This window comes from Thunnus albacares, chromosome 9 (genome assembly GCF_914725855.1).
Source record: "Thunnus albacares chromosome 9, fThuAlb1.1, whole genome shotgun sequence".
In the NCBI taxonomy this organism is placed as follows: Eukaryota; Metazoa; Chordata; class Actinopteri; order Scombriformes; family Scombridae; genus Thunnus; species Thunnus albacares.
The window spans coordinates 21,329,085-21,344,031 of NC_058114.1; the positions used below are offsets into that span (position 1 = coordinate 21,329,085).

General features: G+C 40.9%; 1 protein-coding gene across 1 annotated transcript in view; it reads right to left on the minus strand.

Annotated features, from left to right (window-relative positions):
- Nucleotides 1–11,710: 11,710 nt before the first annotated feature.
- Nucleotides 11,711–14,947, minus strand: part of trabd2b (TraB domain containing 2B) — a 70,934-nt gene continuing 67,697 nt past the window's right edge. The window contains exons 6-7 of the mRNA XM_044362610.1: nt 13,101–13,379; nt 11,711–12,580 (exon numbers count right to left, since the gene is read on the minus strand). Coding sequence (XP_044218545.1) covers nt 12,346–12,580; nt 13,101–13,379 — 514 coding nt within the window. The 3' untranslated portion in view covers nt 11,711–12,345. The remainder of the gene's footprint in view (nt 12,581–13,100; nt 13,380–14,947) is intronic.

The following is a 14,947-nucleotide window of genomic DNA, read 5'->3' on the forward strand; positions in this document are numbered from 1 at the left end:
ATAATGCGCGTACACCTCGCTGCCTGTACATGTGGGATATGCACAATGTTTAATCGGGACAATATTCTGCTCCAGGTTTAATCTTTGTAAGTTGAAGCTGCTTCAGAGGCTGTTCACCTGATTCCTCTAATGAGCTCTGATGGTTGATTCATAACTGTGATTGCAAGAGTCAGTTTCATGTTTTGACTTGAGCGGAGGGTTGTTTTAATTGGCGATCAGTCTGGAAAGTGTACACACACACACACTCACACACACACACAGCATCAATGCATGCACTTCTAGTTTTTTCCAAATGTACACACACACACACACCACTGCTACCACTCAAAAAACCTCACAATACTCCTCACAATGCACCGTTTGCATGTATTCATGTCCAGCCATTTGCCCAAGGTTACCATATCTCTGTGCCGTCTCCCCCGCTCCTTAACACTGCACGGCAGAGATAGTTTAATTAAAGAACAACATTATCTTAGGGCAGCTGCACTCCTGGCAGTGAGGAATGCCCTGTGTTCAGTGCTGTGTCAGGAGAGAAAGAGAGCATGCCCATGTTTGCTGCTGCTTACTCTTCTCCTGCCTGTATGGCCCATGCTCTCTCTCTCAATAGCTTTTAATGGCGTGATTGTAAAACATCTTGTCACATAAGGGAGTTACAATGATGTTTTACAGCCCCCAGCTTTCAAAGATGAGCCATAATATTGCCCCCTGTAACTTTTAAAACAGACTCAGTGTGTGCAAAGAGTTGCATAACGCCAAAGACCATTATTTTCAAATGCACCCTTAAAGACAAAGTATGTGTGTTCTGATGTGGCTCATAAAGTGGGTACTTAAACACAAGGCTGCGGACATAGATACATGCTGCACACATACGCCTGAACACACTTACAGGATGACTAACAACACACATATGCACAGAAACACCAATTAATGACTTATATAAAGAAAAGAGAGCGAGATTAACCAGATTGAAGAAATATTTGGGGCATTTTAGAGTAATAGAGAGTATCTGCTGGACAGACATAAGGACAGACAGACAAACAGACAATAGGCTGTGTGGAATAAAAAAAAAGAAATTGAGCCTTCCCTGATTCTCAGTATTGTGTCACCAGTATAAATGTGTGTTTTCCATTCACCTGCCATTAATTTGTTTTCCATCACCTACCTGTTTTTAATCAACTCCGGTGTTTGAATCCTGATTTGTTGGCCAGGTGAAGCTTGTTCGGCCACATAATGTCTGAGGCCAGCACAGAGGGCGGGTCGTTTAAACAAGATTTTTTTTTTCCCTAATCAACACGATCGTAACCCCTGCAGAACAAAGGCATGAATATCCATTTCCAAGGAAAAGGGTGAGTGCCCTCTCCATGCCCCCCTCACCCTCCTCGCCCCTCGGTGTACTGTACTCGTTACCCTGGTAACCCCATGGGCAGAATGCAGATCAGGGGGACCAACGAAGCGGCCCCTTGTCTCCCCTCACAATTCACCCTGATGATGACTAACACTTTTGTTCATGGAGAGGGCAGGTGGGAGTTACAATACGCTTCAAATCATAGCCCACCCGAGATCTCCCCTTTACTCTCCCTCTATCACCCCCCCCATCCATATCTTTCTTTCTCTTCTTTTCATCTTTCTAACATATTCTCTTTATTTAACTCAATCTCTCTCTGTTTTTGAATGATCCATTTAACCTTTTTCATTTCCCTTTTTTGTTCATCCCTCCACTCAGGGATGACAGTGAGTCCCAAGCTCACTCACAGCAGATGTGGCAGTGGTTTGCGAGAGGTCAGTGTTATCTAAACAGACCCATTGGGCTATTTGCTATAGCACCCTCCATCAAGCAGGAAGCTCTGAGGAATCAGCCCATCACTTCAATCAGCCACGACAGCATACAATGAATTTATAATGGCCGGAGCAGGGCGAGGAATGAAATCAGATGAAAACTGAGAGAGAGAGAGAGAGAGAGAGAGAGAGAGAGAGAGAGAAAGAGAGAGGGACAAAGAGGGTGGGGAGGACAAGAGAAAGATGGAGAATAAAGAGAGGGTGACGTGAGGAGCCAGAGGAGAGTTCAGTTGCTGTCTGTGTCAATGACCACTATGTGGGGGAGTGTGTTGTTTGTTTGTTTGGTCTGAAACAAACAAGTGATTGTTGAATGCGAGGAGATGGACTGTGACTGTGTTTGACAGTAAACTGTACAGTATATATGTACAGTATATATATGTGTGTGTGTGTGTGTGTGTGTGTGAGGTTACATCCATTCATGTGCACACGCTTATCTGTATACAATCTGTGTACAAATATACATACAGTAGAAATACGTGCAGCAGCTCACATGCATGCATTTGTGTGTATGTACAGGGGTGTGCACTTACACTGACTGTGTTTATTGGCCTGTTTGCAAAGAGAACTAGTAATCTTATCACTGTTCAGAGGGTAAGTACATGTGACAGTAGACATATACAAACTCTTGATCAATATCTTGATAGGTTGTCAGATAATGACTCTTCAGGCAGATATGGACAATTGCTTCAATATGTATGTTTTCCTGGCTTGTGTGCAGACAGCTTGGCTAAGGGCCACCATCCACAATTCACGCTCCAAAGCTGAGAGCGGTCCAGTCTCAGCTTGGACTGACTGACTGCAGCCCGGCCCCTCACTCCCCAGCACAGCCTCTGCCCTTTGACCACATTAACTGGTGGAGATAGACTCATCTCTCGGTCTTCTCTTATCACCTGGAATCAAACATTAAAAGAGGGAGGGAGCCAGAGTTACTCATAAAGTCAGAGAAATATGGGCACAGAAGGGGGAGACAGATAGATAAAGACAGTGAGAAAAATAAAAGGGAATTTTAAAAAAAATCGAATAACTCAAATCCAAGACTGCAAAGTGAAGGCAAAGAGGGGAAGGTGAAGAAGAGATACAACCTCGGATAGAAGAAGAGGACTGGTATGAAGACCGAATATAATTTAAGCAAGAAAAACAGGTGGGGGTGGGATAAAGTAGGAAAACAAGCAAGAGATGGAGCAATACCACGCCATGTCGCCTCGTCCTATAAGCTTTTGTTTCCTGTCTCTCCCAAGTTTGGCGTCTAAAACAAGCAGGGCGGAGTTCAGCTGTAGGCAAACAGGCTGTTTTACGAGAAACCATTCCGCAATTACCTGTTACCTTGACTGTCGTGGTTTTAAGAGCAGACTGGCCTTGGAGTTACCTGGATACACCTGGAGGAGAGCGATAAAAGGAGCTGGGGGTATTAGAAACGCAAAGTGGGAATGAGCTCCTATCTGAGCAGCCACAGTCTGTCCGAAGAACTCCATCTGTCTGTCTGCTGTGCCATGACTGCTGGCGCCCACACACACGCTGCCTCTGTCTGTCTGTCTGACTGTGTGCTTCAATAAAGCCAAGTTGTCTAGTTTCATCAGCATAGACAATGTTGCTTAGCCAACCTCTCCTCAATGCACACAAACACACACACGCACATGTGCACACAGTTCAAGATTCAGGCAGGAGGTTTGCTGATAGTGATGGGTAGGAAAATATTTGATGTCCCCAGCTTGGCCATTTAACATTCTCACCCCATTCTCTGACCTTAAAGAGTGTGCATGCATGCATACATCGTGCATGACTTTTTGTGTGTGTGTCTCTGTGTGTGTGTGTGTGTGTATTTTGTGCTCATGTGGATCAGCACAGTGCATTGCCGTGTGTTTGTTCGGGTAGCATTTAGCCTCAGTTAGCTGGTAAGACCCCCACAACCCTTTTTCAGACACACGCGCACACACACATACACACACTATTAGCAGGACTTATCAGAGCCCATTTGACCTCCACCTTCTCTCTGACCTCCATCCCTTGGGAGAGCCGGTCAGCCAGGCAAAAGTGTGTGTGTGTGTGTGGGTGTGACAGGATGGGGGGCTGCTCTGCCGTCTGACTGTGAGCAAACACTGATGGTCAAACACACAGCCTCCTCCACCCCTTCTATTCTCACTCTCTCTCCCTGTCCTCCTCACCCCTCTTTAGTGACACGGAGTGTATTGTGTTACTTCACTTATGTGTCAAATAAACCAGCAAGATGTACTATTTAAACGTAAATGAAAAATATACATGGGAATCGCATTGCTTAACGCTTTTCTGATAAAGCCTAAAAAAATACTGAAAATTACAAAAGGAGTTTTGTTGAAGCGTTGTATTATGGAGTCCAAATTATCAGATTTCACAATGTCTGGCCAAGCTTGGCAACCTTAGTTTTATAATATTCTTGAGTTGTTATTCATTATTCATGTTTTTCAAAAAAGAGTTATTATAACAACTGAAATTTAGGAGGAATGAACAGTCTTGGTCGCCCCATTCTCCTGCTCCCCATTCCTCTCTACTGTATCTCGCCAGGTTAGCTCTCATGGGAGGACTTTGTCTGACTTGGATTGTCTTTATTCACATGGAGACCACTAGGACTCCAAATTGTCCCCCATTCATCTCGAACAGACCAACTGCCAAATTTACCATTCATCCAGTTTATAGCACAATCACACAGTTATCAAAAAAGTAATTGACATTATATCAAATATTGGCTGTATGAACTTTGATTTGTTTTTTGGTAATACAGGCCTGTTGGAACGGGACTGGAAAACGCAGGCTCATTGCTCAAATTTCCATTGTGTAAACTTTAAACATAATACTTTGCTTTAAATCTCTTACCTCCCACAATCGAGTTACCAGTTTTTCCACCAATGGGACTTCTGAGGTGTTTGATAGAGCCAAGTGCTGGTGCTGTGGAGTTAGTTCTGCCGTCCAGATTGGGTGAATTTCAAAACAGGAAAAAAAAAAAATCTCTGCTGCTCTAAAGAAAAGGGCCTAAGTTAGAGGAGCAGAGCACAGCACAGAGAGGACTCTCTTCTGAGGTCTTTTTTTCTCCACACTCCTCCATCCTGTGTTCTGCAGCAGACAGGGTCTTCTATTGAAAGGAAACAATAGGGTTCTTAATCAGTGGACCTTTCCCCCTCGCCAGTTCCTGGGTCAACTGATGGCCCACACTGCTTTGTAGCAAGTGAACGGCATAAAATATATGTTTATGAAAAGGAGAATTAATCACAGTGGGTATCTTTGGATAAAGTCATATTTGTTTTTTATACCCTTTCTCCAGCTCTGTCTAGGAGGGCTTTCATGTGGCTGTAATTACCATATTTCATTAGCGTGTGGAGTGTCACCGCTGGAGCATCAAAGCGGTTGGCTCTTCGCATGTGCGACAACCACTGCCAGGGAAGTACACAACTATCTGTTTTTTTCCCAGAATAAATTCGCCTGCGCCTGTTTTTGAGTGCACTCTCTCCCTCAAGCTGCTGTCGATATCAAAGAGAACCCATTCCGCATGTGAAGTGCCCCTTGTGCAGAATAATAAAGCAGTGCATCATGGCAAAAAACTGTGAAACACAACACTCTCACCACCATCCTTCAATGCACACACAAGGACACACACGCACATATACACATGGACACACATGTATACACACGCATGGCATTCCTCTCTCCTTTGTACCTACATTAATCTTCTTGGTACACATTCACTCCTTCTACCTCTGCACTCAAAAACAAACTATTTTGCTTTACTGTATGTTGCAATACAGAACCAGTAGTGTATACTATATCTGCATTTAAAAGCCTTGTAATTTATTTCTAATATGCATGCAATATTTGTTCGCCAAAACACACTATATAGCATTTATATACTTAATAAAAAAACCTAAAAAATATGGATTATTTTCATATTTTTCTTACCAACAAATCCCATGAAAAAATGCATAGACCGATAGAGCTTGTGCCATAGAACGCCGCTGTTGTCCATAAAAAAAAAAAAAACACTTTTGAAATGGGTGATGTATTCCCTTCATTAAAAATAAACACGTTGTTGTTAATTGTTTTCCACTAATCAAACTAATACAGCAGTGCAAACATAGAGCCATGTATCCCAGAGACTGCAAATGCTGGTCATTGTAATTAAAGGAAAAGTCACCCAATGCACCAGTATGGCCTGTTTTATGTGTTTTGATAGTTTCTAGATAGAACTGGAGTTCAATGGCAGGGAGTTACAAGCTATATCAACTGTGGCTACCCAGACAGTACTTGTTAGTTAGTAGATCAAATTTGTTGTTTTTGATGCCTTGGGGATTTGCTGATAGAATGAACAACAAAAAGATGAAATAACACCAACATTAATTATTTTCCCTTGTTGTCATTTTTGATTTAGTTCAACTATCAAGAAGAGGTTCATTTACAAAGTGAATGTAGTAAATTACACTACATAGACTACATAGTATAATTTGACCTCTTTACTATGAACAGTGCTTTGATATATGCTTCACCAGACGCTGTTTTGCCTTGGAGACTTGCACCTGAACCGTGTTAAGGCACTACAAGGCCACAGGGCTCAATCCTATTGCTCCAAGCCACACATCTTCAAGGGGATTCGGACAATGGTTGAGAATAATGTCTCAACCAGCACAAACACAGATGAGCTTGTCAGTTAGAGCTCACTAAACAGCACGGCTTTGCCTTTGCTATCAGCGGGATTATCTAGAGAGAGAAGGACAAAACACACTTAAACACACTTTTGTTTTCCCAAAGCTTTATGGCTGCCCTGGGCTCTCTCTGTGAAATATGGAGTAACATTCACCACACAAGACATGGTTAGGGTAGACAGACGTTCCCTGTACCTCATAATTACAGATTCAGAGTTTTAAAAATGACATATTGTAAACATCCGTTAGCAACAACCAGAGAGAATTGCCACTCCTTGTTCGTTGCATACATGTGTGCTACATAGATGTGATTAGCTGAAAGACAACAATCCATTGCTGTGAATGTGGAAGTCAGCTGTTGTTTGGCTGTTTGATAACTCCTCTGTGTGTTATTGCTGTGATCAGTGTTCGAGCCTCAGCTTAACAATCAAAGCAACATGCACTTGAAATGCTCTTAACAGCTCCAGCTGCCTGAGATCGATGTTCACCTTGGCTCCAGTGCCTGTCACTCTCTGTGAGGTATTGATCAAAGATGAGGCTACAGCGATGAAATGTGAAAACACTGCAGGACTCATATTTCTTTCACTATTGTCCACTGTGCCACATGTGTCATATAGGCTGTTTTGTAAAGGAGTATATGCTGTATTTGTCAATGGAAGTAGCTGCCAGGTCCAAGACCTTGGAGAGAAGTAAACAAATAATCCCTTATCTCACTGCTAATTCTTCCTTCACATCATTTTAGTGTTGGCAGTTTGATTCTTAATCCTTCTTTTAACAACTTCCTGGCCCCCTTTCAGTCAAGTCAATGGGTCTGAAGCCTGATCCAATACAGGCCTCCCCAGGCCCAGTAAGCCTTAACCTTGGACACCCCCCGGCACCCCCCCAAAAGAGGCCCAGGCCAACAGGGAAGGAGAACGAGGGGGGGGAGGCAGGCCAGGGGGTGTTGGAGGTGTGCAGAAAAAACCAAGAGCCTGCCACATTATATGCTTTAACATGACTGGCAAATCCACCACGGTTAAACAAACTTAACCTTCATTTGTGAAACGGTGCAAATCAAAGGGCAAAAAACGACTTGTGCAAGTAATTACCACCGGGGGAGAGCAACAGGGCAAAGGAAGGATGGAGGGAAGAGAGGTGGGAGGGAAGGGTGGGATGAGGCACCGGTGGTGGTGGGGAAATGGGGGGGTAGGGTGGTCTCAGGGACAGCTAGGCGTTAACAGGTTGAATGGAAGGAAATAGGAATCATTTAAGGTGAGGGGCATTTTTAATGAGTTTGCTCAGAAATTGATTTTCCACTGTAATCTTTTATTTATATGCGGCTGGCAGCGTGGCCCCGGCAGAGTGAGGGTCAGCCCTCAGAGCACCCTGTCAAGGCCCCCACTCCCTCAAACAACACCCCAAAGCCCAGGGAAAATGGTATTCTAGCTAAGGCAAATATTGTCCTGTCTTGGCTTAAGGGGCGAAAAAGCTGTTTGTTCTAAAAAACTTGCTCTTCACTTTTCTTTTCTTTTTTTTCCACCAATCAAGATGATAGTCAAGAGACTGTTTAAGGGTGGAAGGCTCTCTTGAAAAATTGAAACAAAATTTGCTCTGTGGTTATTAATATTATCTTATTAATATTGATTTGAAGCATTTAATTATATTATCTAAAGAGGTTTTGCATTAACTGTTTCATGTTTTTTATTAAAAAGGGTATTATCAAAATTCAAGACATCATTCTTAACACACAGTAAGTCCATGTATTTGGTTTATTTCATGTTCTATTTATTTGTGTTGATTGATTTTATCACATGTTAAGTGTCCAATTGAATTAGGGTTATATACTGGCCCGTATCTTCCCAGAAACACCAGCTAGATATTTGTGTAACCTAACATGGATGTTGTCCAACTTTTGCCGAAATAAGAATCCCTTTCCACCAGTTAGGCCAGTCTATGTAATATGTTTATTTTAAGGAGCTGACTATATTAATTTAATTTGCTCTGTTTCATCATTAAATATTTTTTAATTGTTTATTTTATCAAACATTTCACTTCATATATTTCAAAGCGACACATTACATTTAGAAAAATCCACTTTTATTTAATCTTAACTCTAAACCGACAGTGCTGAATCAATATATATTGAAATGACTTATGCAAACAAAAATGATTAGAACTGTTCTTTATCCCACATCATAAAAGTGAGTAAAACAAGCCACAATGTTACTTGTATTGTATGATGAATTATGCAATCAGACATAAAACAACATTACTTGTTTTAAAAGTGCTCAGAAATGTGAACTGAAATGGAATAAAATAAAAACACCATATTTTTTAAAAATTTCTTGTGAAACCAAAACCTAAAACAATATTGAATTAAGCTTTTATTTCCTGGATAGTTTGCAACAATAACATGAACAGAATAATGAGATGAATATTGCAAAAAAATGTGACGCAAAAGTGATTGGTAAAAAGAAATCTACTTTTTTCTTTTTATACTAACACTTTGAAAGTATATAATATTTTTAATATCTGGTAATTTCTTTGTGATAAAAAAACAATATGAACTCTATTTTGGAACTATGTGGACTACTGAGCCCCGATCAGATCAGTAGGTCCAGTTTTCGGGCTTTTCTAAAATGCACAACATAATATCATTTATTGGATCAATTATAGCTTGATCACTTTATTGTATAATATTTGGTTAAAATGTGTCTATATAAACATTCTTTGTCCAGATATAGTATCTAAAAGGCAGTGCCTACCTGTCTCTCTGCATGTCTTCAGGCTCTGACAATGAGGCCTTTAGACACTGTTTCTCCTGCCAAACTTTATGCCGCTTGTGTTGTTGCTGAAGTTATTGTTAGACTGTAGCGCCACTCAGTGGTGGGAGAACAAACTACAGCAGTTCGACACAATCATTCAGGACGACTGTGGTTTTAGAATAATCCTGTCTCCATGTTGTTTTATACTTAGATGAAATGAGAAGTGAGCAACACTATAATTTGACATTGTTCAACACAATTGGATTCATTCTGTCCAACTAGAATATTCTGTTTTTGGCCACTGAGTAGTTCAACTGTGGGGATCAAGTGTCTTGCACAAGGATAGATAGCTGATAGATTATGATACTTGTGAGAGAGCATTCATCTTTCATTTTCCTTGTACAGGATATTGTAATATTGTACAATAGTTTTTTTTTTTCATTCCACAAGCTGCTTTCCAACCTGGAGGCTGTGTCGTCACTTTATATTTGTCACATTTTTTTTTGTCACATTTGAGCTGCCAAATTTATTGAATCCATTTCCTCCTTTGTAACAATGATGTCTCATTTAAATGTAGACAGAATTGTGATTTTTCTGCCATTCAGGGCTCAAAATCTTTAAGCAGAAAAACATTTAATAGTCCATGAAAAAGAGGATATTTCTGCATCAAACACATGTTCACTGTAATAATTTAAAAGACCAAATGAGAAAATCTTATTCCATTTAAGTTACTTTTCTGTATAGTTCAGTTTAATTTAAATAAAGTTTTAATGAGCTGAATGAATTCTGGATGGTTAAATGTTGAACCTTCAACCTTGAGAAATGTAAAGAATTTGAAAACTTCATTATAAATCACGCCACTCCATTGTAATGGCTTTCATTTTCAGAGAGTAGACCCTCCAAGCTGATCAGACTTAGCAGCCTATGCATCAGCAGAATAGCTTCATAATGTCTCTGCAGACCACACTTCTACCTATTTTCATATAATTTGATCAGTGTCCATTTTTCATGTCTTCAGCATGTTGTTCAACCTGGTTTTGACTTTCATTCCAGTTACAGACTCAGCCTTAAACGTTATTCTACATGACTAATGGAAAAAATGTAGCGTTATAGTTAATGTATTTGTTAGTAATGGTCCCAGTTTGGTTTCAGTGCACTTCATCACTTTGATTCAGTGATGAATGACTAGCTTTTAGCTGAAAGTGAAAATATTGTTCTTGAGCTCTCATATCTTTGTGCTATTAAGTAAGCATCTAAGTGAAGTTACACCATGCTCAGCGAATTGTAACAAAGCAACTTCAAAGAGGAATTTGAAAGGCCAGCCACAGTGCAGCATAATAAGGTAATATTAAGCAATTGGCCATTTTGACTTATTTCACGGTTAATGACTGAGACTGAGACTGAGACCCAAAATCACCATGGCCTGAACCAGTGTCTATTTTCAGAATGTTCCATTCAGCCTTTACAAACATGTTAAAATACTTGTGCATGTACCTGGTCAGAAGGGAATGTTAGTTAGGGGAAAAAAGGCCATAATGCTCTGTATTGCTCTGTATGGTAAGTATTGCATACTTTTCTTAACATCTGTGTATTTTTGTCACCACATCTTGACTTTTTCATGTGTCTGTGCCCTTGTCTTACCTCTCAAGTAAATGGTGCGACCTTCTGGCAAACTTCTGACTGAAATAGTTCAGAGTTGAATTCAAACCTGCTCAAAAACGCCAAAAAACACCAAAAATTCTTAATTTAGGTCTAAATTTGTACTAAACAATTTCCACTACCTTTAATCACCTGTGACTAAATTTCTCGACTTGAGCCTGGTCACATTATTCCAGCTCACAGGTATCCTTTTTTATTTTTATATTATTTATCTTCAACCTTTTGTCTTCAGCCTTTTCTCCTGAGGTCTGGATGATTTTACTATTTTGTGCATTGTGCTTATTTTCAGAGTTACTCACAGTCCTCTCTTGGATCTCTCTAATGCAACAATAGTACAGTTAAAGGCACATGTCGAGGGGTTTCAATTTCTAACCCAAACTGTTTTCTTAAATTTAGCCAGCAGATGGCAGAATGAGATCATCTGTTGTGCAATTTTTTCATGTTTTCAGTATATTTGGATACATACTGTATACAGACATTTAGCTTACATTCAATTTTGCTCTTGCTTTTTAAACATTAACAAAAATGTTAGCATACTTTTAAGAAGCAAAGCATGGAAACTTTTATGCTCTGTAATCTCTCAATATGTTACATACGCTATCAATATTAAACTAAAAACATCTCTAATTTCACAAACAGGCAGGGCTCATCTGTCTTTCCCATTTGCTGTCTTTCTCCTGAGACTGCTACAGATTTATTTGAATCCATTTTGCTTCCATGATTTGGCCTTGACGCTCCAGTCCAAATGATATATCCTTTGGGAAGAAAAAAATCTTAGTACACACGAGGTTTTCAAAGTTTATTTTTTCATTTTTCTTCAAAAGCAAGAAAATATACTCTTTTCTTCCAGAAATAATAAATATACAATATTTCTTTATGAACAAAATGCACAATTTACAAAAAGGGCAACTGAGTGCTCCACCTCCTACACAGTACTGTTTGACTGTATGCATTCATACTCATTTATCGCAGAGTTATAGATGTTATAGATGTTATTAGTATTTTCTATTCTCATTATTAATGTCAACCTTATTTTTCTATACAGTATTACAGTTTTTACTGGGTTGAAGACTCCACCACACAAACTCCTTAAAATTACAGGTCTTCATTGTGCTATTATGTCTGTTATTCTGTCGAAATACTTTCATGAGGTTTGAAGACTCCACCCTTTGGGAGTCTAACACAGTCCATTCATTGCTTGTGTCATGGCTGAGAGCTTATTCCACACTTCTTGAGACTTGAAAGGCTTGGCATTTCAGCAGGAGCTGAGTCTTCCAGCAGTTACTCAGGACGTCGTGTCCTGACTAAAATATTCCTCCGGTCTCTTGTCTGCATGTGCTGGTGGTCATTCCTTGTTTATCGGGTACATTCCACTGCTCTGGTATGGACCATGGAGGCTGTAGTGTCTGAGTGTCTGTCTGTGTGATAATGCTGTCTTGTGGTCAGGAGGTGAACAGCATGTGTGATAACAGCCAGGCTAAAATACATGACAGTGTGAGTGTGCTGTGGACTAAAGCTGGCTGGGCTGAGCTGGGATTAGATGGAGTGGAGGAAGTTGGACTCAGGGGTTTTTCCGTGGCATGGATGTCCATTCTTCTGTGCTGCTTTTGGCTGGTCAGTGGAGGCGACACTGTCACATAACCATTGATTATCCTCACATTAGGTGGTGGGGTGGTGCTGGAGAAAGAGGGACACAACAAATCAGGGTTTAGCCCGCAACTACAGAGATTCACACACACTTTATGATCAGTTGATCAACAAAATTGACAATCTATGGCAATAATTTTATAAGAAATTCATTGTTTATATCATTTTTAAGCAAAAATACCCAAACTAAGTAGCTCCAGCTTGTAAAATCTGAATATTCGCTGGTTTTCTTTGTCTTCTGACAAGATGCCACCTTGGGCTCTGTTGGGTATTAAACTATTTTCAGACATATGAAACTGTCTGTGTCACTGCAGAGGTATTTCAGTAAACATCAGTTTACTAAAGGTCAATACAAAGTCTGCAGTAGTATCAAAATAAGGTCTTTGCGTCACTCTGTAATGACCCATGATGACCTGTAGGATGATTTTTTTTCTTCATCAGGTATTTATATTAACATCTTTATTGACATGAATATCACTCCAGTTATACCTCAAGTTACTTTATAGAGCTGAATATCACTATAGTTAACTGATTATAATGGATATCTCACCCATCTCCGATGCGAACCCACAGATCACTGAAGAGGCGGGGTCTCGCATGGCCCCGGTGAACTTTGCGAGGCCGTTTGTGTCGTCCAAACTCCTCCAGCTGGCTCAGGCTGTCGGGGAGCAGCATGTGAGGCAACACCTCCTCTCCGAGGCCAGGGATGTCTTCTGGGTCTTCCAGCTCCATCTCTGTTGGACTGGTCAGCCAGCTGGTGGGAGATGCCGTGCTCATGTCATCGCTCTCCTCGCTGGATCGTACTGCAGGCTCTTCATCTGGTTTACTCCTGAAGCACGGAACAGGCGAGATAGAGAGGATGTCAGTTCATACTCATCTTTGGTATATTCAAAGGTAATGGTGAAACCTTTGACTTATAGATGTAAAATCAGCATTTTAGTGTTTCTCAGCTGATCATAATTGAAGTTGGCCTGTTTCCCTTTTCTAAGATTTCAAAGTGGCTACAAGTAAATGTTATTGTTTGTGGTTTCTGACCAGTCTATTTCTTTCCACTTAACACCATATTTCACTCAAGGACATGAACACCATGAAGGATGCCTTGCCCTATAAACGATGTACTGAGTGGCAGAAATACCCAACAGGCAACATTACAGGAAGTTGTAACTCTTGTGGCCGCACTTTTGCATCAAAACTGACATCTGCTCAAAGCGGACCACCCAGAATCACCGGCCTCTCCTCGAAAACTTTTGCCATGCTCCTCTTTCTTCCATCCATTACTCATACTTTCTCGACCCTTGTTCTTTTCCTTTCAATATGACTTGCGTGCGAGTATGTGTTTCAAGGTGGTACATCAAAACGATCCTTAGGGAACCTTCTGCATACATCGACACTGTAACAACTAGAAAGTAAAAAATTAATAAAGTAACAGGAATAACAGGGAACTGTGATGCTATATTACATGCTGATGAGTAATATTAATATTTGCACTGTATCCACAAGGGCATAGGATCTAAATCATGTCAGGATTTCCACTAGAGCTGCTCCTTCATAATTAGTTTTGTCTCTCAGGTCATAATAAATGTGATGGTCTGCACTTCTACTTTTACAGGCTTGAAACCATCCCCATCCAGGATTTGAAGGCTTGGTCAGGGTGATGATAGCTCCAGGCCTGCGGTCAAGCAACTGTGGAGCCAAACCCAGCTCTCGTCTGCGCCGTCTGTCAGTCATATAATCACTCTTTAAGACTTCTTGCCAATCGCTTCGAATAACTTTCATAAACTCCTCTCACCCAGCCATCTTGCTGTGTTTTTCCTCGCCTGTTAAGTCACCTTTGCGTCACAAAGTTAGAGGTGTCTGCGTGCATGCACGCCTGCAAGTGTGTGGTCATGTGGTTGTGAATGTGTGCGGCACACGCAAGTGTTTTGTGACCACAGCAAGTCAGTCCACTTGTCAGCTTTTAAACCAGAACCACTGGCTGAAGCCCACAACTCTGCAAACAGGGTGGAGGGTGATAGGGAGGCTACATTTACAGCTGTAATTTACAGTGAGAAGTTTGTAAAAGCCCCGACTAGATGGATGGTTGGGGATGTTTTTACTGTTTTTAAAGAGATTCCTGGTGCCTTGTTTTTCCATTTTCACCGTGATTCAAGTGGCTGTTGTTACCATTTTACGGGCCCATGGATCAACCCCCTAGGTGAGAGGGGAACTGCTCTGTGCCAGGGAGTGGGGGCGTGCACACACACACACACACACTGAGATATTTAGAGGGATTGTGGAAGGTTTTTTTTGTGAAGAAATGCTGCAGGACAGAAGCCAAGCCTCTGTGTGAGGTGTGTGAGTTTGAGTGTGTGTACAGTACAATCTTGCTCCCCCTGCTCCTTGGCACAGTGCATCACT